Source organism: Xiphophorus maculatus, chromosome 17, assembly GCF_002775205.1.
Source record: "Xiphophorus maculatus strain JP 163 A chromosome 17, X_maculatus-5.0-male, whole genome shotgun sequence".
In the NCBI taxonomy this organism is placed as follows: Eukaryota; Metazoa; Chordata; class Actinopteri; order Cyprinodontiformes; family Poeciliidae; genus Xiphophorus; species Xiphophorus maculatus.
The window spans coordinates 15,375,745-15,403,323 of NC_036459.1; the positions used below are offsets into that span (position 1 = coordinate 15,375,745).

A 27,579-nucleotide genomic window follows, 5' to 3' on the forward strand; every position below is an offset into this window, starting at 1 on the left:
CCTGGAAATAGACCCCTGCCTTCTATGGTGGTTGTAGCTCTGATCTTCTCAACGTTGTGTGAGAGAGACAAAGTGTGATGTGAGTGTGTCAACACATCTCCAGAATTCTTGGCTTCCTCAAGTTCCTTCTATGGCCAGGTGTTCGAGTGGTCTGAGCCCCCGAACTGAGCATGGTAATCCCCGTTTCTCTTCCTGCATGAGTGACTGGCAGGCAGACAAACGGAACAGGGTGAATATAAGCATAACGCCCCTTCATACATGTCATTTAACCCATCTGCCCCGCCAATGTGCTTTTACAGTAAAGCTGCAGTTTTATGACACTTGAGACAAAACTTTGGGTATTTGATGTTCTTCCCCCCCAGGCTTTAAGGAATCTTTAACTTCCCTTCATTGCAAATAATTTTCTTGTTTTTTTTTGTTACAGATTTTGCAGCCTGCACAGAGTCAGAACTTGAGGTTATTTGTCAACCTTTGCAGGTAAAATAACCTCAAATCAATTGATGCAGTAATGGAGTGTGCTTACATGAGGTGCATTAAGAAACATAACAGTAGATTAAGAAACTCCAGATTTTTTTTTCACACTTGTATGTCTTTTTCTTTTACATCTCACTATTTTTTTCCAACAAAAACATAGTAAATACAATGTGCCTTTTTCAGATGATTAATTTTATCCATTTAGGGGTCCACATGTTAATCCCTTTGGGTCCCAAAACCTTCGAAATGCCATTAAAACACTTTCCAGACTGATAAAAATGAATGAATTTGCGGGTTTTTTTGCATCACAGTAAAAAAAACAAGAACCACCATGTACATAAAAGCCATTTTGCTTTTATTTATTTCATAAAACACATTGCCATCAATATTACAATTCAGAAAAATGTTTTATAAATGCTATTGGAGTGCAAATTTATTCTCTTACAACCTGTTAATCATCTCAAATTGAGTTTAGTAGTAGACTGACAAATAGTTTAAAATGCAGAGCGACTATTTAAGCCGATTTGATGCTTATTTTTCTTGATCCAGATAAGTTAAGTTTCAAAGCTCTATTGTCTTGGAGTATAATGTCACTGTTGATGTTCAGCTGTAAATGGTGGAAGGTTCAAGCTATATCTAACATTTCTATATAATCTTTAAAGCTGCTCTCTGTTGTGTCATATTGAAAGCTGTTATGAAATAAGTTAATATTTTAGTTTGACTTCTTACTTATGAAAATCAGCTTATTACTGGCAGGTTATGAGTAATTTCTCATCTGTTTTCACACTTCTCACAGGTTTTCAGTCACACTTGCACGGTTTTGCAGTTAGATGCAGAGGTATTTCCTGCTGCTGTGTTAAAGGAACCATTTGCTCATCATACTTCAGAATCAACTGAAATGCTATTGAGATTGTGATTTCCCCAAGTTCTGATACTGTTCATACATTTTTTTGTTCTCCTACCATTTGCCTACCAAATAGTTCTTCACATATCATGATTCACTGCCTCTGCTCTGAGGCAGCAGGCTCCATATTTGTACTAACGCTGCCTGCTCCCTAATATAGAACAGCTATGATGAAACCTTAAGATCACACCGAGTTGAAAGGAATGATTTGAAGCTAGACAGTATCTAAACTTGGATGTTTTCCATTCTCCCCACTTGCTGAAACAATTTAATACCTAAGAGATTTATAGAACTTAAATGCATTATTCATGCTGTCAACTGTGTGTATTGAAGGTGATGCAAAACTTAATTAAGTCTTACTGATGTGCCGAGTCTTTATGCCATCAGCTGGAGTTTGACTTATGCAAGACTTTCTCATCTGGCAAAGTTTTGTTTCTGCCAGCTGTTTGGTGTGTGTTCAACGTGAGCTGCTTGTTTGATCTTCCCCTCATTCCTGTTATGAATGTTTATCATTTTGTTTGCGTGCGTTTCAGAAGGCGGCAGCAGTACCACTGAGCGCCCACTCACAGGCTGTCGGCATAACACACCCAGAGGCGGTTGCTCTCCCTGCTCTGTCCCTCTCAGAAAACAGTGAGACTTTTTTTAAAATTTTCTTTCTCCCTCTTTTCCGTTTCTGTTTCACCGTCTTCTGCTGCTAATGTCACCTAGACTACAGCCGTACTTGACAGCATTTAAAATTCAACCGAGGCATGACTCATTTCTTTACTCACTCAATAAGCTGTTTGGTCAGAGCAGAGAACGATTTTTCAAAATCTGGTTAAATCGTCAGCCTTTCTCATGGAGCCTGTCATCTTTCAAACTTAAACCACTTAATGTGGTGCTTTGCTGTCAGTATGCAAGTTTAAGTAGATTATTGTGACTGATATCTAAAACTTTACCATGGGCTCTTTTATTTTTTAATTCTGTTCTCTTTTTTTTTTTTTTTTGTCTCAGCAGGTGAAGACACAAGTGAGCTTCCAGAGTTGAACTCCAGCCTTCCAGCTCCAGCTCTAAACTCACCGGCTGAACAGGATCACAGCACCAAGCCTCTTGATTCAGCTGCTGCAGAAGCAGATATGGCTTCTGCAAGCGACGCGTCACCCGGAGCAGATGAGAAGATTCCCCAGAGCGACAGGTGAGTAGATGTTTTCAAAAGGAAATTGCCTTGCGTTTATTCTCTGCAATTGTTGTCTTTACCACTTGAGGTCTCTAAAGTAAAGTATTTTCTACATTAGTGCCTCGTTGATAATACTTCAGAGTACTTTTTATATATGACTGACTGTAAAGATTTAAAGGGTCAGTGAGTAAAATGTCATTGTGTCAAAGATATTACATTGTTTCTGGTTAAAACTATAAGGTAACAAATATTCCTACCACTATGAAAATGATGGACTATGCAGTTGTATTTCACAAAATTGGAAACTTCACTTTTTATGAATATTATATGTAGATTGATTACACCCTGAGATATATTTGAAAAGTTTGTTTCTGTCATAAAAATGTCTTACTAGAGGCCAACGTGAAAAGCACCATCAGAGATGTTAAGATATGGTTCAAATAATCACATGGAAGACTGTCAACTTGATAGTTGAGTTATTAACATGTCAACAAGAAGAATAATCCAAAATAAATAAGCTATACCCAACCATAATAGAAGATTTAGTGATGGAAAAAGTTGAGGAAGCAGAGGTCAACAACTTATAGATATATCTGTATCACTGAGAGAATTACTAAACAAAACCAGTTTGGGAGTTGAAGGTGCAAATTGACACATTGCTTGTATTACGACACTCCTGAACATGTCATCTGATGGTGCACAGTTTTTTATTAAGTCCAATGTCAGCACATTGATTTTGATGCATAAAATAAAGTTAAATATAGAATAAACACTGGCCTAATTGTAGTAGTAATAGTCTCCTATTTGCTTGAACCATTTTTCAGTTCTTCTTGAATATTAATAACGTATAATAAGCTGATATTTGCTCGTTATTAGCCAGACTATCTGCTGAGGAAACCTCCCTGCAGTTGGCTTCTTGACTGCCGACATGCCACATAAAACTAAGCAGCTGTAGTTTTAAAAGAACATTACTTTATTAAGGTTGGTTCTTCTTTCTTTTGTACTCCATGGAAGTATTTCCATAAAGTGGAATTTATTTTTCTCGTTATTGAGAAAAGACTAGGAGCTGTCTTTCATCCAGCTAACAGCTAGTTAGCCAGCATCTTATTAAAGTTATTTTAAGCGGTAAAAAGAGTAGCACAAAGTTTTAATGGTTTTAAAACTTTGATATACTTTAACACCCTACCTAACTAATAGGAAACATGACAAGTTTCAAGAATCAGTTGCAAAATAAGCTGCCACTTGTTGTTCTGGTCATCTGTGTGTCTGTACTATATGTTTGCATGTCAACACATCATGGACAAAAAGGGATTATCCAAGGTAAAAGTAGAACTAGAATATCCTGAAGAATGTTGTTACTGATGGTTAATGTTGTTGCTGCTCTGTGACAGACACAGCAGCCAGCAGATCTAAAAAAAATAATACTTTGGTTGATGCTGCTATGCAAATTGGAAAAGAGCGACAGCTGTGTCTTCTAAGTCTTTATTTTTCCCTCAGAAATAGGTTTTACACAGCTGTTCAGATGGTTGCATATGAGAATCACACCTTTATATTACAGCACTGAAGAAAGTGACCTTGTCATGCATCCTGCTGGTGCATCTTCCTTTTGCTTATTTCAGTAGCTTTTGAGTTTTATTACCAGCCTCACCAGTTGCAAGTGCAATTGGCATTTTAGTTTCATTTCCCTATGACTTTGGCCATATTTGCCAGTCAAATGGGTGTTTTTCTGTGTAGGAGGAGCTCCCAGTTGAATTGGTATCTCTGTGGCCGTGCTTTGCATAGACAAAGTCCACCTCCAAACAGACTAAAGCCGTCTGTGTCTGCAGCAGCTGTCAGATCAGATGTAGTTTGTTGTGGTCTAATTTTGCACAGTAAGAATCTAAAAGAATGCATAGTGTCTGACACTTAAACTCTGACCTTTCGTTTTTGGTCAGCATCCTGTCGACCGGTGAGGATCTCAGGCAAGTGGAGGAGAAAGAAGACGAGCTGGACGCAAGCGCAGCAGACATGAACCGGCATAAGGTTAGTAACGGAGAATAGAGGGGAATAGAGATATATGTGGGGGGAATAGAGTTTCCTCTCTTCAGCATCAGCATGCCACTGCTTCCTCTTCCTCTTTTTGACACAGTCAGTTTGGTCAAACCCTGTTTTTTTTTTTATGGTGAAAAGACTCAGTTCAGAGCACAAAGTAAAAGTAGTTCTGAGCTTTGCAGAGATGTTTAAATCAAGATGGTCTCCAGCTTTACTGAACCCTCTTCCTAAGTATGTGAAGTAATTATCACTATAAATGACTTATAGTGTTGAGAATTTATTTTTTGGTCTCTAATTTACTTTTGTTTCAGGTTTTTAAACGGTGTGTCATATGTGTTTACGAAGGACAATAAAAGAATCGTAGTCACTTTAAAGTGATAAACAGAAATATTTCCTTGACGAGCAGAAAATTAACATTTTTGATTTGAACAATAAAAATCCCCTAATTAATCTTCTGAAACGGTGTAATTTTCATAATGCAGTATACGACTTTGCTAATTGTCTGTTCTTCATTAACATTATAGTTGTGCATTATTACAAAATCAGAAATTGATATTTTTAATTACAGTTAAACCATTCTTATGAACCCAGTATTGAATCCAGGTGGTACTTTTATGATTACATTATTGCACACAATAAAATGACGACAACTACAGGGATTCAATATATTTTGAAAGTAATTGTATTTATGATGGTTTTTGGCTCTTTAAATGCTCTTTTGAAGCTGGTATTTATATTGATGCTGGTTGGCTGCTGATTTTTGTGGCTGCAAGCTTTATGTGGTGCTGCCACATTAGTTGCCTTGCATAGCTGTAAGGTGAGACTCCTATGCAAATAGAATGGCTTGTTGCCTGGACTTTGCAGCTGCTGATGAGGGAGTTCTGTCATTTATTTCAGGTGTGATTGAGCAGGGACGTGTCTAATTGTTGTGGGATGGTAGCTCTCAAGTTTTGGACCCGGATCCCCTGATCTAAAAAAGATTTAAGCTGGGTGCCTTCACTTATATCAAACTCAAACAAAAATTGTCAGTAGTTTTTTCTATAGTGGTTTTTGCTGCTAGAATCTTTTATCCCAACATAATGTTAAAAAGTACAGTATTATATAAAATCAAACTTTTTTTAGCTTTCTTATTCCTTCATCAAAAGCATATAGGAGTGTTGCTTTGATTTCTTCATGCATGTTTGAGATATACTTTAATCTCTTGTGGAAATCATTCAGGGTGTCTAAACGCTTTCCCTGATTATTTCCTCGAAGCTCCTCCTCTGAGCTGCAGTCTCCAGCTGAGCTTCCACCTCACAGAAAACCCCTCCTCTATACCTTCCCCACTCAGCTCCTCTAGACTAGCAGTAGCAGCAGTTAGCACTGGTGGAACTGCATGCCTGCTGAGCTCATCATACCAACCACTTCTCTGTCCAACGCTCCTGGTTAACGACATAATGGAAAGGCATTGCTGTGATGACTTGCTGAAGGCGAAGTGTCTGAGAGAGCAGGAGATTCTTAAAGAGACAGAGGCCCAATTTCAAAGCGTCAACTTTCCTTTTAAGTCATGATTGATATACAGCATTTTCATAGCAACTCAAGGTAACATAGTTACTTGATTGAGGTAGAAAGTACATAATACCGCCTCAAAGATCACAGCACCCCCTGGTGGTCCAACCCAAAAGAAATATCAAAATATTTTTATTTATCTTTTGACATTTGACCTACCCTCAAACTTTTTTTAATATATTTATAACAATATTGGTAGGGGTGAGAAATTTTGCGCCAGAAACCAGCACAAACTAACATTTTACATCATTTTTGTTAGATTTAAGGAATGCATGGGTGAATAGGGGAACCTTGGCTCCATTTGTCTAATTTTGTTCAGTCGAAATTAACCGACTGAACAAAACATCAGGGTTGTTCTTCTAAACAACCCTGATGTTCTGCTCTATACCTGCTTAATCCAGGTCACGGCTGTGTGTAGACTAGATCCTAATCCAGTAGTCAACTGATAAAATGCAGGATAGTCAGTTAAGTGTGAATGCAAAAGTGAATGTTTTTCTAAGTCCAAAGCAGCTGAGTCATTTTCTTGCAGAACTTACTTCTACATTGAAGAGTGCTGCGGTCAGTGCTTATGTTTGGTCTGTTGATTTAATTAAAATAAGACTTGATTTCTGGGTTCCAACCGGCTGATCAGGCTGGCAATCATTCCATTCTCGACACCAGCCAGATTCTTGGTGCATTTTATTATGTTCTGTTTTTAATCCAAAGTCTAAACTTTTAACACTGAAAAATTAGACTATAGGAAAACAAATCAGCTATTGTACACTGCTGATTTATTGTCACATAAATAAGTGCGAATGAATAAAAAAGTCTTTCAACTGTTATCATAGTTCAAACGTTATGGGTCTCTTGGCAGCTGACAGATTTGTTGCTTTAAGTACAAAACGATACAAAAGTTCTCCTTTTGTTGTTTTTCAGTGAAACGTTAAACCAAACCTGTTCACTCTAGACTGCGTCATAACGGATATTATGTACACTCATTACACAAGATGCCACTGCACTGATCTGAGCTCTCACCTCGCTCTCATTGTGTGAGAGCGTTCACGCCGTTTTCAGGCAGTCCGCCTCCACCACTTAGTATTATGCCTGTGTCAACTTGGTACCACTTCCAGCCAGATATACACACACTTATAAAGCTGCAGAGATCTCTCTCTGTGTGTGCATGACTTTCACATTATATAAGAAGTCAGCCTCATCTCTCTTCCACGCTCTGTAAAGCTTAGATGGCATTACCCTGCCGTGGAACAGGTACGCTCTGTGGTTCTTCTTTTTAATATCAAATCATGTGGGACACACGAGAGAGGGAAAGCCTTTTTTTTTTTTTTAAACTTCAGGGGTTTTCTTGTTTTTCTTTTCAGAGCCTTAGTCGTGACCCGTCAGGAGATAAATCAGCAGCTGAGGACAGGTGAGGTTTTGTTTGTTTTGTTTTTTTGTCACCCCTTAGTTATGCTTCAGATTTGCAGTGTTGTGGTGTTTTACCTGTAAAGTGTGTTCTTTTGCAGCACAAGTCCCTTACCTGTGCTGGTGGAGGAAGAAGAGACGGTTCAGGATGATACAGCTGACGGTCCAGCTCTTCCAACCAATGTTGCAGGTAAAAGGAGCAAACAAAACATTTAATCTGTCTGAAAGCAGAATAGACAAATGGTGTTTTGCAGACACATTCTTACATATATGAGTACCTTTGAATCTTTACTTGCTTAATGTTCTTCCAAGCGATGAACCAGCTCACAAGCAATGGGCCAAACACCTCTGAGCGCGGCTCTCCTCAGTCAGAATCACAGATTGTACCAAACAGCCAATCAGGAGGTGGAAAGAGCAGCACATCCTCTAACCTCCCCTTTTCACAGGTAAGCCATGGCATAAAATAGACTGTATAAATTGATTTAGTTATTGTTTTAAATAAATCAATTTAAAATAAAAATCAATTTTCTAGGAAAGCAATACCTACCCCTAGTTTAGCAATACCTAAACACCAACTATAAAGTCTTAAAATCTATAATAAATAAATAAATAAACTTGGCCTTGTGGGAGGCAAGTAAAGTCTGGTGGCCCGCCAGGCTTATAGTACACTGGGGGAAACCGTATTATGAGGATTTTTATTCTTTTTTTGTTTGTTTGTTTTAGGCCTGCAAAACAGGAAATAAAAGAGCAGTTTTCAACCTTTTATAACAAGCATCACCTCTGTAAAAACACTACAAATATATCAAAGCAACATAATTTTAACTCTTTTAATTTATTTAATAGAAAAATGAGAAGTAGGGTTTTCATCCACATATCTAGATACAGTGATGTGAAATTATTTGGCTCTTTGCAAATCTATTTTTTGCTCTTTTGTCACTCTGTCGTGTTTCAGATCATTTTTCACATCTCACAATCTGTCCCTGTGAGCTAATGACTGCTTGTGCAACTGGTGGTTGCAACAACTTTAATCAAATGGCAATACGTCTCTTAGATTAATGTGGAGGAATCTAGCAAATGCCTCACCCCTCTTTTTTGTAGAAATATTTTAATTCAACCGAGTTAGAGGGGATTCAACCAAGAACAGGCTGAATACAGCATCAAAACCCAAATAAAATCCAATGGAAGTTTTGGATTAGTTGAGATTTTGAATAGCTCAAAAAATAAGAATGAATGTTTTAGATTGGACCAGTCAAAGATGGATTTTCTAGTGTCCCGTTGCATAGCATAAGCTGACTTAACATTAAGGGCACAAACTCATTTCTTCAGTTCATATATTCACAAAGAAGTTTGGATTCCTGAAGTTCAGGTTTTTTTGTGCATGTCAGATGGTCGTGTGTTCATTTGTACCAGGAATGGTTTTGAACTGTACAGTGACTTTCATTGTAGCCCAATCATTCTTGTTGAACCATAAAATGTGACTGAATTTCAGGAAAATAACGTCTACAGTGCTGCAGTCTGTTGTTGTGTGTTTTATGACCTTCTGGATGAATCGTTGATGTGCTCTTGGAATAGTTTTGGTAGGTGAGCTACTCATGAAATGGTTCGTCATTGTTTTATGTTTTATTTTTCCCCTTGAGGATACAGGCTTTACCTGTGGTTCCCTGGAACCCTAAAACCTTGGAAATGACTGTCGTCTTTCTAGACCGATAGATGTCAATGAATTTGTTTCTCGTTGAGTCTCAAACCTTTTTACATCTGGGCATGTTGTGCTGCTTTTTTAGCCATTTTGGCCTACTTCGTGTTGTCAGGTGGGATTGTAAGACACTGATTTCTTAGATTCTCTAGGTTTTAGGTCTCAAGCCTGGGTGTAGCTTGTAAAATTGAATGCAAAAATCTAGTTTTCTGGTTAACTCATACAGGGCAACGCTGGCTTCTTGATTTGTTAGAAGCCAGGGTGCTGGAAAAGCTTATTGTTGTAGCTTGATATGCTTGATAGCTCCTCATCAATCAGTTAGCTTTGTGTTTAGCTTGTAAGACTGATATCAAGAAGCTGCTCTTAGTGCCATTAAGTGCAAACAAAGTTAGAACATGCTCCAAAATATTGCAACCTTTTTCAGCAGTCTCCTTAAACAACTTGAAATGTTGAGTGAAGATTGCAACAGGAAGATAAAATTCCTCCACCCACAACAAGACTCTACTTTGGTGTATTGCAGCCTGAACATGTAAACTGGAAAAAGTTGTTGTCCTTCCAGTTTTGCATGTGTACGACCGTGTGAGCCTATTGAAGAGAGGGAGGGAAGAACAGAGAACAGTTTGATTTTTATCTCCAATAAGGAGAGGCTCATTCTAAATAATAAAGAGTCATGCCGATTGTTCTAAAGGAAGGAGGAAGCAGTAAAAAGACCAATTGAAAAGACGGGAATGGACAGTAAAGAGTTGTCTGAAATGGAGGGGACAGAGCAGGAAATGCAAAAAACGGAGGAAGAGACGGAATGTTTTGTACAAACTTTGCAGAGTCTGGCACACATCATGGATGCTGTTGAGAAGAACCATATCCAGGATGAACCAAGTGAGATCAGCCTGGTCTCCAGGAGACAATGTGAGTCAGACGCATTCATTGAAAGCTCCTGAATATAAAGCCAATTCACACTTTAAAGTGAATTCAAAGTTTTGCTTGGTCTAAAACTTTTACCGGCTCGTTTTCTAGCGGATTCATCCGTGATCTCTGACTCCAACGATGTTTTCAAAGACGACAGGAACAGGTAAGATAACAGACACTTATGACCCTTTTTAAAAACGAGCCCTGAATTATTTAAGGAATGATTCTCTCTAACTCTTTCTTTAGCTCCTCACCTACTGATAAGGAGATTGAGGTAAGCAGAGTAACTAACTTTTGGAATATGTGAAGAATTTGTTTGGTTTGGGTGGCTAATTTAGGAATAAGAAGCGCATTTAATTTATAGTTATAGAGTAAATGCTTCTAATCCAGATTGATATAATTTTCTTTAAATCTGAGTTTTTTTCTTCCATTTAGATAGCTTTTATGAAAATGTCTGCAGTGCAATGCGTTTTATTTTTTCAGGCAGAGTTCCAGCGCCTCGCACTGGGATTCAAATGTGATCTGTTCACCCTGGAGAAAAGGCTTCGATTAGAGGAGAGGTCGCGTGACCTTGCAGAAGAAAATGTTCGCAGAGAAGTGTCCAGCTGCCAAGGCTTGTTGCAGGTCCAAATTTAAACCTTTAACTCTTCACTTCTTAGAGAATAGTTACCCTGCATGTTTTGTCTTCCCCCACTTCAGTACAACTGAGCCAAATGTTGGTTTATTTCCAGAAGCTTAAATGAATGTTGGAATTAATTTAATCTTCTAAATCAGCTGATTTTTGGTATTTCTGGCCCTTAAAATCATATTTTTAAAAAAAGATGAAATACTGCTGATGGCTTGATGATATCTTGTGGGAACGTGGAGTTGTTTGGTGTTTCGTTGTGAATTGCTGAATCTTCTGCTAAATGCATCTGCATCAGGTGTAGTCACTAATGTCCTATTTTCATTTTGCCTCACTTTTCCCTCCTAGGCTCTCACTCCTTTGTCGGAAGATGACAGCCAGTCGATGGAGATCATCCAGAGGCTCCAGAAAAACTTAGATATTCTGATCCAGTCCATGACCAGAGTGTCCAGTCGCTCTGAAATGCTTGGAGCTATTCACCAGGTCAGATGAAGACGTCTGCAGGAAAACTAGAGTTTTTTTCTTGTTTTCATTTCGCATCTCATTTCTGACATTGACAAAAACTGACACTCTGTCTGGACGACAGGAGAATCGTATTGGTAAAGCAGTGGAGGTGATGATCCAGCACGTCGAGAACCTGAGGAGAACGTACACTAAAGAACACACTGAGCTCCTCGAGCTGAGAGAGGCGCTCATGCAGAGTGAGAGATCGTTCGGCTCACAAACGCAAAAAGGCAAATGAAACTTTTCAAATTAATTTTCTTACCTTTTAACCAACTTTTAAATAATGTTTTTTTTTTTTTTTTTTATTGACAGATGATTTTCGGGGCAAGAAGCCGCCATCAAAATACACGGTTTGTTACTTCTGGACCTGAATGACTTGAATTAAGTGTGATTTCTTTTTCTTTTCTGGCTTTAATGAGTTTTGTTTTTTTTCTTTTCAAAGCAGGAGAGATCCAGAAGAGTCAGCACACCTGCTATTGGAAACATTCACTTTGGCATGGTAAGAATCACTACAGGTCAGCAACATGCACTTAGATTTATCTTCCTGGGAGTCGATTTCTCAAAGATGGATGCCATTCAAACAAATTAATGAAACAAAAAGTTCAACAAAAACACATATTATGCTGAGGAACAACGTCTAACTCATATTCAGTTAATGTTTCCAAAATATGTCTACTATCAAAAACCTTTCCACATTTTGTCATAGTACGACTACACACTTGAATATAGTTTTTACTCATCTTACGTAATAGACCAACACGCAGTGGAGGATATTTGTGAAGCAAAAGAAAAACATTTTTATTTGTAAAAAAAAAAAAAAAGATTAAGAAAAGAAAAATCAGAAGCAAACACTGGCTTTTTGTTAACCTCTTGACCATAAAGGGACAATATGTGAAATACACACATTTCATATTTTTATTTGTTAAATTGTTTGAAAACTGCATCACTTTTCTCCCTTCCACTTTTGAAATACATAGTTGTGTTCTATCACAGAAAACTGCACACACAAAAAAGGCAATGCTGTTTGTTTTGTGATGAAATGCAAAAATAAAGAGGATGCTCTTTACAACATATTTTGACTCACGACTGTTTTCAGAATAAGATCAGACGTGGCGCCATAATTTAGGAGGTGGTTTGAATCTGAGAACACTTTTAACAAGCAAAAACCCAACAATAGAGATTGTCTGGTTAATTTGTGGTTAAAACACAATCATGTCCTCATAAAGCGGTTTGGAAAATTGGACCTCTTTTAACAGTAGTTATGATGATCATTGTTCTAATTTGTTTAATACAAAAGTGTTGTTTTTTTTCTGTTACAGCCCAGAATGGGTCAAGATGGCCCAGAGAGTGAAATAGAGAGGTTGACCAGGAGATCCCCGTGGTAAGTAGTACAAAAAAAAAAAAAACTCCCCATGCACGAGAGAAGACATTGAGTAAATATTGGGGAAAATGTCATTGCATTGATTCAAAGTGGACTTCTTCAGTTGTCTGTTCCTTTTGTTATTTTCGGTTTTACTTTTCTCCACGGTGTACTGTTACTTGGAGGCTTGTTTTTGTTATGCCCCTATGTGATAACGATGGTTTCCAGGAATGTGGCAGGGAAGAGCATGACACGGCCGCCGCTAAAACGGTTTGTTAGCTCTGCGGCCTGGGTTGACACTGAAGACCCCCCTGACATGACCAAGGGGTAAGGAGATGGACGTCGCTCTGGCTGTGTCACCCCGGTCTTTTCAAAGCAAACCCTCATGCATAAAGATGGCTTTTACCTTTTATCTATGAAACAGGATGAGATCGGCTTTTATTCTTTAAGCAAGAATTGATTTCCTTTTTTCTCTTGAGAGGATGGGCAAACGTGTTTTCATTTTGAGTGTACAAGCCAAATGGTTGAACTAAAAAAAACTGAAGTTGATCAGAAACCCAGAAAAAAAAAACCCAGCAATGACACTAAACCACACGACAGCCATCTTTTATGCATTAGGACGTGCACTTCCTCATGCACTTCCTTGCATGAGGAAGTGTCTGTGGAAATCGGCTGTTTTAATGGTCTGTGCTGCTGCAAACCCACTAAGACCTGAGCTGCTGTTTGTGCACAGAGACGGGTCTTAATTGGTTTATGACACCATCCAATACACTGTTCTATATTTGTTTACCAAAATTACTATTTGATGTATGTAAAGGTGTGAAATTGCTTTATGGCTTAATGCTCTGGTTTTGAAACATCCTCATCGCCTTCTACAAATGTTAATACCCCTTGAATTTCTTTTTTTTTTCATATTTTGTCACTTTATGACTTCGTAAATTTCACTGCATCCATTTGATGTTTGATGCAATGAAAAGTGACACGTCAAGCATGTGGAAGAAAACATTTATACAGGTTTTTGTAACAACTGGAGGTAGTATAGTTACTTGATTGTGCTAATAAAATGGCTGAAAAACTCAGCCAGAGTTTCAATCATTTCAGTCAAACCATATGTTCGAGTGACCCAAAGTCCTGATTTCAATCCAATTTAGACGATCTGCGTCAAGACTTGAAAATTGTTGACTGAGGTTCTGCAAAAATGATCAAAATCTTTGAGACATAAAGTACAAGGCTCAGTCAGAAATGGATTTTTGCAAAGAATTGGCTGAATACTAATAATAATTTTGTGAAGTTCAAGGGGTATAAATATTTTTCAAACCGCTGTAATTTGCTTGACTTGAAATGCATTCATATTTAGCTAAAATGTAAATCGTCATTATTCTTGTTTTTTTTTTTTTTTAAAGTCCTTTGGGTGTCTATCTTACCAGCTTTACCAACTTTTTTTTTTCTTTCTGTGCTCTACATGCATGACATCTGTCTGCTCATCAAACGTTGTGGTTTCGTAGCCTCACTGTTCTGAACACAGTTTGTGAATGCATGACCGTGCACGCCCACAGGCCGTCCTGCAGCAGCGCAGACTGCCAGTCGGACGACGAGCCAAAGGAGGCGGTGTTGGAGGAAAAGAGGAGGTCCAGCCTCACTGAGATACTCGCCTCTCTCCTTCTGCCCCAGAAGACGTTAGTGAAACCAAAAGAACATCACCAGCTTCCTGCAGCACTACTGTATGCAAGCAAAATGTAAAAGCACAGTGAAAGAGTTGATCACTTGGCTTCAGTGAGGTTCCTGCGGTCTTCTTTGTTTAAATGCAAACCACCAATAGAGTAATCATTGCCAACTCAAATTTAGGTCCTAATCTAATAAGTTATTTTATGCATAACTATCATGTTGACAGCAGATGCTTACTGCTTCACCAGCAGTTTGCCCGAATCATTACCTGAAATCGTAATAATTTGGAGGAAACATCTGTAACATTCATAGATTTGTCTGAAAGTTAAAAGGAACTTGAGGAACCTCCTAAGTGATGAAACTGTTTCTTTTAAGGGCATTAAGCTGGGCCAACTTCTTTACTTTCTGCGCCTTTCTGTTAACATTAAACTCTTTCGTTTGCCGTACTTTTCTGAGTTGAGATGAATGTGACAAAAGAGTTGATTTGTGACTTCTGCATGAGGCCGGAGCTCAGACTGTTTTTGTAAAGCATCTATTCCATGTTCATCCTCGCCAACCTTGTTGTTCTGTCCCTAATATTAATTCATTCATGTGTTTTAACTATTTCTGTGCAAGCTGTTTTTTTTGTGGTTGAACCTATTCTACGGTGGGGCAAGTGTCTATCCTATGCACGCAAGCAAATAATGAGCTGTTTTTTTTTTCCATCTGTCTTTTCCCTCCTTCCTTACAAATGACTCAGGAGTCAGGATGAACTGTTTGTCCTGCTGTAAGTGCAGAGCGTCTGTCAAGTTTGTTCTCCAACCTGCTTACCAATGAGACCTCTTTAGAGCTTTGCACAGTTTTTGCATTCTGGTCATTATGATATAAATGCTTGTCTATCTTTAAAACGGCAAAACTGGTGGCTTCCGACATCGGATCTAACTTGAGATTTCATTTAATTTACTGCTTGTTAATCATCGCACAATTTACCATAAATGAAACTGATGTTTCCTGAAACATCTTGTGGTGGCTTTACCTCCATCATGATTCATTTTTGTTAAGTTGACTCACTTGCTATACAGTTTTCCCTCTGGTTAAACATCCTTCATAGAATAGCTTCAGGTGATCATTGACTAACATTTCCTTCTTGTTCCTTCAGTCCAACTCCTTCGTCCAGCCCCACAACTACAGATCCAGGAATTCCTCAGTCTGTTTCCCAAAACCTGACCAGTTCCAAGGCCTCGGCTGCAGCAGTGGCCAGAGGAAGCAGAGGGCTCTGGCTGTGGTTGGCTATTGTGGTTGTGCTAGCAGGTAAACACGTCTGCTTCTACTAAAAACGATATACATGTCTTATTAGAGCGTTAAAATGAACAGGAGAAGAAACAAAGTTGGCCACACTATGCAGTTTCTGTTTTAATTTGTTCCATCACAAGCAATCAGATATGAGCATATAGTTCATCCTTTTTTTATTATAGGGTTTTATATATCTGGATGTAATAAAAACTGTTTGATGTGCAAAGGCTTCAACCTTCCAGACAATTTTAAATTTAGTGATGCTGCTTTTTACAAGACCAACTTGAATTAAACTCAGCTCTCCCTGACACCTTTAAAGCTGGGGTATGTAACTTTTTATGAAAGAAATTTCTATCATCTTTGTTAAAACTGTTACTATGTCATGAGACATCCTGTGAAAAAAAAATCTAGCTTCTTTGCCTTCTCTCTGAGTTACTGTTGCCGTCTGAAGAAATTCACAGCTCCCGATCAGAAACGACCAATCAGAACCGGTCAGCCATGCTCATGTACCAGCTTCTCATTGTCCTAATGGTGGAGAAACAACTTGTCCCAGGAAAACTGTTTATTAGTTGTAAAGGAAAGAGTTTGGTGACTGCTGTGCTTTTGTGCATGCCAAAATAAGCCACTTTTACCTACCTGGAGGAATCTTACTACATTTCTTCCTTTGAATCTCCCTAAACTCCAAGTTGTTTCTGTGTTTTTCATCTGTTTACCAAGCTTATATGTTAATGGGCTAAAATGCCTATCCTGAAATATAAAATCCAAAGCCTTACCTCCCACTTTGTATTACACGCAGGCCTTCTTGCACTCCTGTTCAGTTTGGTGACGCAGCCAGCAGTCGACGCAGCGCCGGTGGGGACAGGAGACTCTTGGATGACCATCCAGCAGCTGCTGTGGCCTTACACTGGGCTCCGGCATAACGGACAACCACCTGTGTAGACGGTGTACTGTGAGGCGGGTGGTTCTTGAGCCCCTCATCCCCTCTGCAGTACGTCTCCTCGCACCAGCGTGGCGATGACGGACAGTTTACCACTCCTGAGCAGAGACTGATGGGACGTTTACTGGTGCCTGAATATTCCTGAATCAAGAGTTGCATTAACAGTACAGGCCAGGCCTTGGGGCTGGGAGGATGGTCAACCCTACAGATGATTTTTATGTATCGGATCATGTTTGCTCATTTAGTCTGTGTTTCTGCTCGTCTCTGTGTTTACAGGAGAGGTTGCGCTGACAATGTTTTTACCACGGGGCAACCTGAAAACATGATGGTTTTGATCAGTGCTGCTGAAAACAGCTGATCATGACGTAACACATTCACTTAAATCACGATGTGTCAAAAACAGCTGGCCTAGCACTGACCGATTATGTCAATTATGAGGAATGATGGCACAAGTGTGTTGAAACACATTTCATTTGCTTAAAGTTAAAAAGACTACAAATGTTTTAATAGTTTTTTTTTTTTATTTAACTTTCTGGTATCAGAACATAACGGTTGACTTGGCTATACTGTTCATATAAGCTAAAGTCTACAAACACTGGCTATGGGTTTATTTTGTTTGAAATGTATACAATTATTAGCTTTGAGTGGAGAGAGATGAATCTTTTTACCTCAAAGCTAAACATCACCAGGTATGTACTGGTATTGTAATTGTTATGGATTTAAGACAAACTTTTTTCCTTTTTTTTTTTTAAGGTTCAACACCTTGTTTTGTCTTTTTAAGTTTGAACACCAACTTAATTTCTTTTTACTTTATTTCTTTCTGTGGCTCCCACAGTTTTCAATTGAATACACTTTTGTATGTCCCAAAAAGGGATGCATGGATCTTTGCACAAATAAAGTAGCCTATTCTGCAATGAAATGCGTTCTGCATCCCAGTGTAAATTTAACATTCATACACGTGTCAGTGCATTAGCCTAATACCACCATTTATAAATCAACCAGGCTTCTGGAAGGGAGAAGGTTTTAACAAAGCCGTAATGGAAGTTTCTGGCCATAGGAAATCCATCCTCAAAAGACGCTCACACACCTGGAATATGGAATTAATGATGCAGTACTTCAGTTGTTTTGGTCTATTTTAATCTCTCTTCTTTCCTCCCAGCTGAAATGCCTGGCAGAAGTATTAATGCCATGCAAACTCTGCTGTCATTTGTCACATGGCAACACAAATCTTCAACTGATTTTCTCTGGATTTCACGAGATTGATAGAAATTTGTGCACAAGTGTGAAGGAAGGTGATATGTTTTTACAAACAAAAATCTCAAAATGGTGGTTTTCATTTAAATTCAATCTCCCAAATGTATATTTTGTAGCTTTTATAGGGTTTTGTTTGGGGGGGGGGCAGGGGTTCTCAAGGTTAATCTTAACCATCTTCCCTGCTCCACCTCTGCACTGCGCACCACTGCCACAACTCAAGCAATGCTATGGCCAGGATAGCATTGTCCTGCAGTGGTCGTTTAATGCCACGGAGTTTTGGCTATAGGAACAAAAAGTAAATTTTGGTCTCATCGAACCAGAACACCATGCTTTCTTTATCCTCTCTAGAGCTCGTGGCAAACTTCTTGGTGATCTTCTTACAGTTTTCTCACAACTCATCCATAGAGGCTGCATTTGCCCAGTGCATGACTGACTGCTTTCCTCTCGACAGATTCTCTTTTTGAGCTGTGTGTCCATGCAGCTCCTCCAGTTATGGGCCTCAAGGCTGCTCTTCTCTGAAAAATTATCTCTTTGCCCTTGTATGGCCATCTCTGGGTATTGTTGCCATATTCAGTTGACGGGTTTAAGCTGTGCTTTGTAAGATGTTCATATCTTATGATGTGTTTTCATAACTAAGCCCAGCTTCAAACACCTCAACAACTTTACCCCTGACCTGTTGTGTTTCTAGCACGAAATTATTTCTTTGTTTCACATTGATGCACTACTTTGCTTTGGTCTAGTCCAGGTGGAAAAGCTCAAGGAGCATGAACACTTTTACAGGGCAGTGTATTAACCAACAAGCCAATAATTTGCAACATGGAGCCAGCTTTTTAATGCACTTCCCTATTTGAAAAAGGATATCCCTTTTCCCTCTCGTGTTGATGTAAATGTCAAATTGTAAAACAGCAGACAATTGTAGCGCCAAAGCAGAAGTTACAAAACTGAACCAGACATGTTGCTGGTAATAATTTGCATGCGCACAGCTTAGTGATGTTGTGTTGGTGTGCGGAAGAGCTCTGAATGTCCCATTCGACATTCCACATGGTCCACGAGAAGGAGCAAGCAAATGTAAAGGGGAACATCCGGCCATGTTTCTGTGGTGGGGTCCTGAAACGTGGCTTTGAGGGAGGGGGGGGAAATCTTAGTTTCAAATTTTCTAAATTTGAATTTATTCCACAGTTCCTTCTTTGCACTCTGAGGACAAACAAGCTGTAAACACTGAGCCATGCAACTAAATCCTGGTGTAACTTGTGGTTCTTCTTTTTTTTTTTAAAGGCGGGGGAGGGGGGTTGACACATCTGTTGAAGATCAGCAGTTGTTTATTCCATTCAGGAACAATATGACAGGATATGCATGATTTATTGGTATTATAAATAAAATTCAAAACAAATTCAGCCAGTGTTTGAAAATTGGCAGCAAAATGAGTTATCTGATCTGTAGTCTGATTCATGACACTCATGTTTGTTGAAAATTAACCTTTTGGATGTAAAAAAAAAAAAAAAAAAAAAACTTCTAAATATTTATCATATACCTATGTATTTTATTCCTTTGTCTCATGAATGCAATTTATGAGTTATCAGATTTTTTTTAGCTTGTTTAGGAGATTTATTGTTTTTAATTTCCATATTTGTGAACTTTTTAGGGACAGGATGGCTTAGCCTGGGATTTAGCTTAAATTGAATTTCTCCCAAATACACAACCAGGACCAATTATATGACATTTGGTCAGCAACCAAAATTAAGCTAAATATTTAAATAAATAAAGTCAAGGTTCTAGGGAGATTTTATGGTTGAGAATAAATCTAAGTTTAAGGAAGAGGTTACTGGGTGTATTATTGGATTGAGATATGCAACAAAAAGTTTTTTTTATTTTGGGGGTAAAACTTTATTCCAAAATATTTTATCTAGAAGTAGCAACGGATCAGAGTGCTACCTAAATGAATCAAGCATGATTTTACAGTTATGGTGGTTGTCGTGGCTAATTCTAATTTATGGCATGTAAAGAAGTTCCATCCATAAAAAAAATAAATAAATTTTACAAACTTGGTTGTTGCAGAGTCGTTATCATCCAGCAGATGGCGCCATTCACCTCATAATCTGCTCTCTCAGCCCTACCTCAGTTCATGAATGAAATGACTATTTGTGTGTGAAAGTGGAGAACAAAAAATATATATTGGCTCTTAGAAGTCAATATCCAGATACCAAGAATATTTAAATTGAGATTTCTCTCTACAAATATGTCAGTTCTTTAAGGTAAACCAGTTTTGTTGCAGGAAGGATTAGTGCACTTCACAAACTAGATGGGATTGAGGGGAAAAAATCATCTGCATTGAGATATCCATTTGATCTAAGGGCAAAGGTCAATGCAGATGTTCTTCCCAACTTGGGGTTGTGATAAAACACACCTGTACACTCCTGCTGTTAGAGAGCTGGTTATTCTTTTGAGTTCATCAACGCATTAGGTAAAACCTATAAAGGGAGCGAGGATGATCTGGGTTTCTCAATCCCTTTATGGAATATTCAGTCATTGTACAATCATCAAATTACATAACATTTAGAGTGGAAATGTCTTGAATCACAAAAACATATCTGGCAGACGGTTTCATTGGGCTAAAGAAAGATAAACTGGCCTGTCACTTTACAGGGTTGCTGAGGACACATTGCAATAGGTGACATGATCATTCTAGATAGATCACCAAGACCTGGAGACAAGCAAAGAAGTTTATATGTAACCTGCCCAGTTCTTAGGCAGGTCTTTCTTTTTGTTTTTACCCAGTGTGTCTGCTCACAATCAACATAAAACTGTTCATTCAGACGATCTCCTAATGTCACCAGAAGTCCTTGTTGTGTACAGAACCTAGTCTGAATGGCAGTAGTATGAAACAAGCTGTCCAACAGAGTATTTTTGTACCTTATCAAAGCCTTCTTGACAGGTACACTGAGTAAGCTTGCTGAGGAATAGGTATGGTTTCTCTCAAACACGCACTAGTTTGGCGATAACTCTCTAAGCCACAGGTGTCAAACTCCAGTCCTCAAGGGCCGCTGTCCTGCAACTTTTAGATGTGCCTCTGCTGCACCACACCCAAATAGAATAATTAGGTCATTAAGGCTCTGGAGAACTGATTTATACAAGGAGGAGGTAATTAAGCCATTTTATTCCAGTGTTTTGTACCTGTGGCACATCTAAAAACGGCAGGACAGTGGCCCTTGAGGACTGGAGTTTGAGACCCTTGCTCTAAGCTGTAACACTTTGGCCAGTCTGCGAAACAGTGCTTGAATTATGTACATTTTGTACAAATGGAAGGTACAAGCTCTCTAAATTGTACAAAAGAACCCCGGAAACCAAGGCTTTCAGCAAATATAATTACAGTTGCTACCAATCCTATATATTCTCTCATTCTTTACTGGCATTCCTTTTGATGAGACTAGACAAAAATAATTAAACAAATTGTTGACCAAACATTGGTTTCTTTATATCAAGAAAGTCCTCTTTTGGCAAGGTCCAGCTCAAAATCGCTAAAAGCGGGATTAGCATTGCCAAAGGTCATCTCTCTGACCTTCTTCAGGTCCAGATGTCCACTTCGACGCTTGATCTAAACAGGACACAGAAGTTCAGCATCTCATAAGAGCTTGGGTATAATTTTTTTTTTCAGTGCAGCAGTACTCACTCTGCCTGTAAACATTTTGATGAAATGGTAAACGGTTGTGTCTTCCTTCTTTAAGATAAGCCTTGGCTCCACTTTGAGGTTGCAGCCTCCTTGAATCCACAAAAACAGACAAAAATGAGCATCACAAAGTCTCAGTAAAAGATAAAAGTTGACTTGAGAGAAAGATCAATTTGCCTGTCAAGACGCTGACAACCAGTCCTACGCCGATCGCTGTGATGGTTCCCAATGGACTGAAGTACAGATAAGACAGAGAGTACAGGTCGGTCAGCACGGACCTGGTGAGAGAACATTTCACGTAAATGTTGTGAAAGTAAGTTGAGCCAAACTGGAGAGTCAGAGACCAACATTTTCAAACACCTACTTGTCATGGTGGTGCACTGGTGCCACTGATGTGAAGTTCTGGATTGGTAAAGCGCTGGAGGTCCAATTCGAGCCATGGGCCGTAGTGAAATTGCATCCATCGGTGGATAGAGGTAGAGGTTGACTCAAGGCATTGGACGGAGGGTATATCTGAGCTCCAATGCCCACCCAAAGAGATAACGCCATACCTGACAAAAGGCCTGATAAAGCTCCCTGGAAGACAGAACAGTAAGGTAGCCTTTCATAGGAGAGGGCACAAATGACGTTAAGAAACCACAAGACATCTAAGATAATGTCATTTTAAACACTGACTTCAGACCGATGGTTTACTAGAAGTGTAATACCAAAAGGCTACATCTACATGAAAGCAGACTTACTTTAGAGTTGGCCAGTGGACATAGAATCCCCAGTGTGAACAAGCCAAGCAAAGGGCCACCAATGATCCCAAAAATACTGACGGCTGCCTGTTTAAAGGATATCATACAAACTGTTCTTATTATAAACCACGAACCATCTGACACATGTCTTGGCATAATTAAACCAATGAAAACTGCTTGGGCAGATTGCTACCTGCAAGATTCCTCCCATAAAAGAGGCCAGTCCAGCCATTGCAATGCATAAAATCCCATAGAAAAAACCTGCAGACAACAATGGGAAAGCCTTTCATGTTGGCGATCAAAGTTTTCAACTCCCAACTTGTTTTATTAGTACCATGGGCAAGCAATTATCCACTCACTCATTCCCTTTGATATCCACGTCAGGCGCTTTTCCGAAAAGTTGGTGTACGGTCTTATGATGTCCTCAACTGTCACTGCGGCAAGTGCATTGATGCTGGAAGACACCGTGCTGAGGATACAAACACATAACACATAGGACATGTAAGACAAACTCAAAGAAAGAGGCTGTAGTCAACACAAGAAAAGAAATGTGTGTATATCTGAGCTTTCAAAGATGGCTATGAACCTCAGAGAGCCGCTGTAAGCTGCCGCAACAAACAGTCCAGGAAGGCCAGGATAGCCGCCCAAGATGTCCATCACCAGATATGGCATCAGCTAAGGTGTCATCAAAAGATCCATCGTCATTGGAGACAAAGCAATCGGTTCATGCATTGATGGACCCGTACCTGATCAGGAGCAGAAATAAGTCCGGTGGTCCAAGGGTCACAACTTTTATAGACTGAGAATAGACACATTCCTGCGAACACTGAGCTCAGTAAAATGGACCAAAGCCCCAACAAGTTGATGAACAAGGAACTAGAACAAAGAGAAACATCAGATGAAAAGCTCTAGCGACCCGCTCCGATGAACTTGTGCCTTTGGAGAGCAGAACTTACAGTCTGGCATGAGTCATGCTCTTGCAGGAGATGTATCTTTGAACCTGTGCCTGGTTGATTCCATAGATACTGAGCCAAATGAATGTCCCTCCAATAGACAGAGTCCAAAACGTGTGTCTCCTCAGCGGGTTTGGATCAAAGCTGATGGGAAAAGTAGCGAAGAGATTACTTTGGATGTTCCTGAAATTTATAGATAGTTTGTTGATTGCCATGAACTTTTCCTTAACTGTGTTTTCTAACCTCTCGGGTGTTGAATCAGGTCAAATAATTTGTGAAGATATCAGTTGACATTTTTATTCAGGTTTCATAAGTACAAAAGTTTATCAAAAATCATTGATACTCTTGTGCTTGAAGATGTATTTTGGGTCTTCAATGGCCATTGCGAGTCAAATCAGGTTACATGTTTACGCAGATGATACTCTGTTGTTAGATAAAATGCAGGACACAATGGTATGTTAGTGAGGATTTTTCAATCTTCTAATTCAAGAATGAACAAAGAAAAAAAACGTAAAGCTGTACTTTCTTTTAACATGTTAGGATCTAATGACAGCTCATTTTAGAGCAGGTCAACACGTAGAGGCAAGACAATTCAAATCTCCTTCATGATTATCCAATAAAGCTTTAAAGTGCCATAAACAAGTGACAATGTTTGGACCCTCTCAGATGAGAGTTGAAATGTTGTCAACCTGCCTGGCTTTGATGTTAGTCAAGGGTCATGGCTGAATACGTCATCGTGTGAGTGGGTCCTTAGGTTTTCTGGCGCAGGATCGTTGGACTCTGCCGCTGATAAGCGGCTATGTGAATGAAAAGGCCTCTAGAGATGAGTCAGTAAACACCCTTTCTGCGAATGATCCTCATGTAAAACCAGAAAACCTCAACTACACACCCAATCAGTCAATATTTTTAAACTCTGTGTCAGCAAAACTCACATTACAGGTGTATAGAGGAAACTTCGAGTTAAGGTTTCTTCTTCGCTGAAGTAATCCAGCAAAGACGTCAAACTCTTCAAGTTTATACACAGACCCAGTTGAGGTGTATTAACTGGTGGCCAGTGCATTAAGTTGGTGCACTGGCCACCAATTTAGTCTCCCATACTCACTCCAGAAGATTTAGTCTTCCTCCCTGCTGTGAGTCAGAGATGATGTTGATGACTCCGCCTTGTAAGACTACAGACCGGATGATGACGGTGAGGAAGCCCGCAAGCATGACACCAAGCTGGAGGAAGAAAATGAGCTGTTATACATTGCTTCGAAATACATTTATGCCCTTTTTGTTGCATTACTTTGGTGTATTTTATTAGGATTATACTTGATCGGCAATCACAAAATAGCACAAAATTCTGCTCTTCATTAATACGACCTTATGGAAAAGTAGCAAGACAAAAGCAATTGGAAGTTTCAGTCTTTGTCCAACAGTTGTGGTACAACCAAAACCAGCAAACAATATGACACGTTCTATATATATAGTCAAGTTACTTCTTTATGTGTCTGATATTATTTTATTAGGGTGTTTTTTGTTTTCCTTTAAAGATTCCCACCTGAATTACATCGGTCCACACCACTGCCTTTAGGCCACCCTGCACCAATGGAAAGCACAAGCACATTTGTAAATTAGCTGTGGACGAAGAAGCATTGGGTCCAATGTAGACAGAAAAAAAAGGAGTGAATTTCCGCCAAAAAAATATATATCTAAAACATTTTGTAGAAAAAACAAGAACGTTTCAAAAATGTCAAAGTCTCACATTTTCCACTTTTGAAACTCAAAACTTTCTCCAAAATGTTTGAGATCGATCTAATATGTAGAAATTTCCTTAATCATTTCTGAGATTAATAATATAATAATATAGATTTTTTTTCCCCAGAAACTTACTTCTCTTTTATTCTGTCTATAATGGCCATCATTTGACTTTTGTTATCTTTGCCATTTATTGATTTTTTTTTTTACATTAACTTGCTTGTTTCAATACGCACCATTGTACAGTAAAAGGTACAGACCACTCCCGTTGAAATTACGGCGCCCCACAGATCCAGACCAGTCACTGCAGCGGAAGAGAGAGAGAGGCGAGGGTGGGGGGGTCATGAAACTACGGTCAGTCATCTGGACGAAGCCAAGAAGGGCTAAGAACAACGCAAGAATCTGACCGCATACCTTGGTTCAAAGCGAGAGCCGGAGCGTAGATGACAATTCCGGTATAAAGAATCTGTAACAGCAACAAAAAAAAAAAATCCCCCGGCAGGAGGACAGGTTTGTGCTTTTACCCAGAGTGAGCTGTAATTACGTGCTCACTGGCCCGACACTCACTGTCTGAACAATGAAGAGCATGGTTCCCATCAGACGGGTCGCTCTGTTGAAACGCAGCTCCAGGTACTAGATGGAAACAGATCCAAAAGAAAGAAGATATGACTTTTAACATCCCAACAGTCACCCTCCCAGGGTTTGCAGTTGTTTTAGTTCACCCATTGTCCCCCCCCTGTGCAACACCCGGGTCTGTTTGGGACCGAACAAAACCCCCCAGTGTCATGGCCCTGAGAAATAATGAGATTTGGATCAGTATAAAACAGGCTTGAATGCCGAAAATGATCAAATGTTACAAATGGAAGAGACAGAGTGACATTGTGGGCTCCACAATGTCACTCCCCCCACCCCCTTTTTTTTTGTTATTCCGACTGGGAACTTGAAAAATCAGACATCAAAATGCATCTTTGGATCAAAACCCCAAAACATTTGTCTGCAAAATGCAGTTTGAGACAAAAAAACCCCTATTATTCTACTTTTGAAAAATAGTGCTTCGTTGTGTTATGACCATCTTAAACTTAGACAAACGTTTTTTAAAAAAAAGGGGGAAAAAGAAGCCAAATTTGTGAACAATCGAAATTTAGAGAATATTAGAAACTTTTACAACCACAACTATATCCTTCATTTATGATACACCCAATCTAGCTACTAAGTCACATGGTGCCCCTAGTTAAATTGTTTTTATTATTAATTTGGAAGACAAAATGTCATAAAAACAACTTAAATCTTTCCCACAATTTGACTAAATTCTATATTATGTTCTGAAAACATATAAAAACACAATTACCATTTGGTTCTGAACCTTGTTCTAGTCAACTAACATTTATAAGCTAGTTTGGTTTTTTTTTTTTTGCTTTGTTTCGTTTTATTAAATCATAAAACAGCTTTGCCTTGCAGCAGACTCTAAGTTGAACAAGAAATGCAGTGACGAAACATGTTTCGATAATTCCAAGTCCTGTAAGGCCTTTGAACGTTTCACTTAAGAGCACGAGCGAGCTACACGCGTTACAAAGAATTATAAAACACCACGCGCCCAACCACTCTGACCTCATACGTGCTCGTGATGCTCAGCTTGTAGAAGACCGGCAGGAAGACCTCGGAGGTCAGCAGCATTGTGACAACGTAGGAGACGGCGTAAAACGCGATGCTGGCTCCGTAGCGGTACACCTGCACACGAGTTGGAACCTGTTAAGGACGACGGAGGACGAAGCCGTTTCCTGAACACGTCCGGGACGGGACGCCTGCCTCACCTCGGCGGGGTTCCCCAGCACCGTGATGGCCGACATGAAGCTGGCAGACAGGGACATGGAGACGGGCAGCGCGGTCAGCCTGCGGCCCCCCGTCAGGAAGTCCCCGGCGCTGCGCTGTCTCCTGTCGGTCCAGGCGAAGTAGACCCCGACGGCGGCGGACACCAGCAGCATGACCGCAAAAACCACATAGTCTGCTACAGCAAAAGAGCCGGCTACAGAGCTCCCTGACATTCTTTTTCTTTCTTTCTTTTTTTAATTTTTTTTTAAACAATCTGCTTAGAAAGCAACTCAGCTCCTCCCCGGTGTGTTTTTTTAAATTATTATTATTATTGAGAAACAGGCAGTCCTCTGTGCATAAATGGAAGTCCTGGCACATCACCTGCTCACTCAACACTGAGCTGAGAGCAGGGCCACAGACCGAAACCTTTTATGTGAGCGAGTGTGTGTGCATGAGTAGGGCTGTGTGTGTGTGTGTGTGTGTGTGTGTGTGTGTGTGTGTGTGTGTGTGTGTGTGTGTGTGTGTGTGTGTGTGAGAGAGAGAGAGAGAGTGGGGGGGGGGGGGTGAGTGAGAAAGAGTTCATGTGTAGCCAACAGGTCAAGAAATATTTGCGATATCAAAAAAATAATAATCAAAGTTCAAATATTTTTGTGAACCTTTCTACCTGCGTTTATTATTTATTTTAGGTATCCCCCCCCCCCCCCCCCCCCACAAGCAATGACAAAAAAAGACACGTTTTGTAGTTATTTGCGCCATTTCCCATCTGTTTTCTCCTGCTTCATTGTCATGTCTTATCCCAGACCGCGGTGTTCCCGTAGCAGCTGATAAGCAACCAGGAGTCAGACGACGCAGTTGAGTAAACTTAAGATTTCTTCAGATATTTTGGAATGTGCAAAAAAAAAAAAAAAAAAAAAAACTGGGTTAAGCGTGTGTGTCCGGAGTCAAGTAG

General features: G+C 39.5%; 2 protein-coding genes across 8 annotated transcripts in view; one reads left to right on the top strand and one right to left on the bottom strand.

The window, feature by feature from the left end:
- Window positions 1-19,240, top strand: part of LOC102225879 (lymphoid-restricted membrane protein-like) — a 33,817-nt gene extending 14,577 nt beyond the window's left edge. The window contains exons 20-40 of one of the 7 annotated variants that reach the window (XM_023350181.1): window positions 425-477; window positions 1,912-2,008; window positions 2,372-2,552; window positions 4,469-4,556; window positions 7,469-7,515; window positions 7,613-7,701; window positions 7,824-7,957; window positions 10,026-10,110; window positions 10,219-10,273; window positions 10,357-10,384; window positions 10,594-10,734; window positions 11,084-11,218; window positions 11,322-11,469; window positions 11,552-11,589; window positions 11,682-11,738; window positions 12,559-12,620; window positions 12,828-12,926; window positions 14,156-14,275; window positions 15,004-15,030; window positions 15,403-15,554; window positions 16,333-19,240. In XM_023350181.1, the coding sequence (XP_023205949.1) occupies window positions 425-477; window positions 1,912-2,008; window positions 2,372-2,552; window positions 4,469-4,556; window positions 7,469-7,515; window positions 7,613-7,701; window positions 7,824-7,957; window positions 10,026-10,110; window positions 10,219-10,273; window positions 10,357-10,384; window positions 10,594-10,734; window positions 11,084-11,218; window positions 11,322-11,469; window positions 11,552-11,589; window positions 11,682-11,738; window positions 12,559-12,620; window positions 12,828-12,926; window positions 14,156-14,275; window positions 15,004-15,030; window positions 15,403-15,554; window positions 16,333-16,475 (1,979 nt within the window). In that variant the 3' untranslated portion in view covers window positions 16,476-19,240. Of the gene's footprint in view, window positions 1-424; window positions 478-1,911; window positions 2,009-2,371; window positions 2,553-4,468; window positions 4,557-7,468; window positions 7,516-7,612; window positions 7,702-7,823; window positions 7,958-10,025; window positions 10,111-10,218; window positions 10,274-10,356; window positions 10,385-10,593; window positions 10,735-11,083; window positions 11,219-11,321; window positions 11,470-11,551; window positions 11,590-11,681; window positions 11,739-12,558; window positions 12,621-12,827; window positions 12,927-14,155; window positions 14,321-15,003; window positions 15,031-15,402; window positions 15,555-16,332 lie in introns of all 7 variants that reach the window. The other 6 variants (XM_023350178.1, XM_023350182.1, XM_023350183.1 and 3 more) reach the window with 6 other exon arrangements.
- Window positions 19,241-20,926: 1,686 nt separating this feature from the next.
- slc5a8 (solute carrier family 5 member 8) lies at window positions 20,927-26,998 on the bottom strand. The gene is made up of 17 exons (XM_014469575.2): window positions 26,633-26,998; window positions 26,430-26,549; window positions 25,389-25,454; window positions 25,236-25,287; window positions 25,058-25,125; window positions 24,625-24,663; window positions 24,187-24,302; window positions 23,088-23,228; window positions 22,878-23,007; window positions 22,718-22,806; window positions 22,491-22,600; window positions 22,325-22,392; window positions 22,132-22,218; window positions 21,756-21,967; window positions 21,569-21,669; window positions 21,395-21,483; window positions 20,927-21,319 (listed from the first exon to the last, which is right to left on the bottom strand). Exons 1-17 carry the CDS (start codon window positions 26,861-26,863, stop codon window positions 21,203-21,205), a joined length of 1,836 nt encoding a protein of 611 aa, XP_014325061.1. The 5' UTR covers window positions 26,864-26,998; the 3' UTR covers window positions 20,927-21,202.
- Window positions 26,999-27,579: the final 581 nt, after the last annotated feature.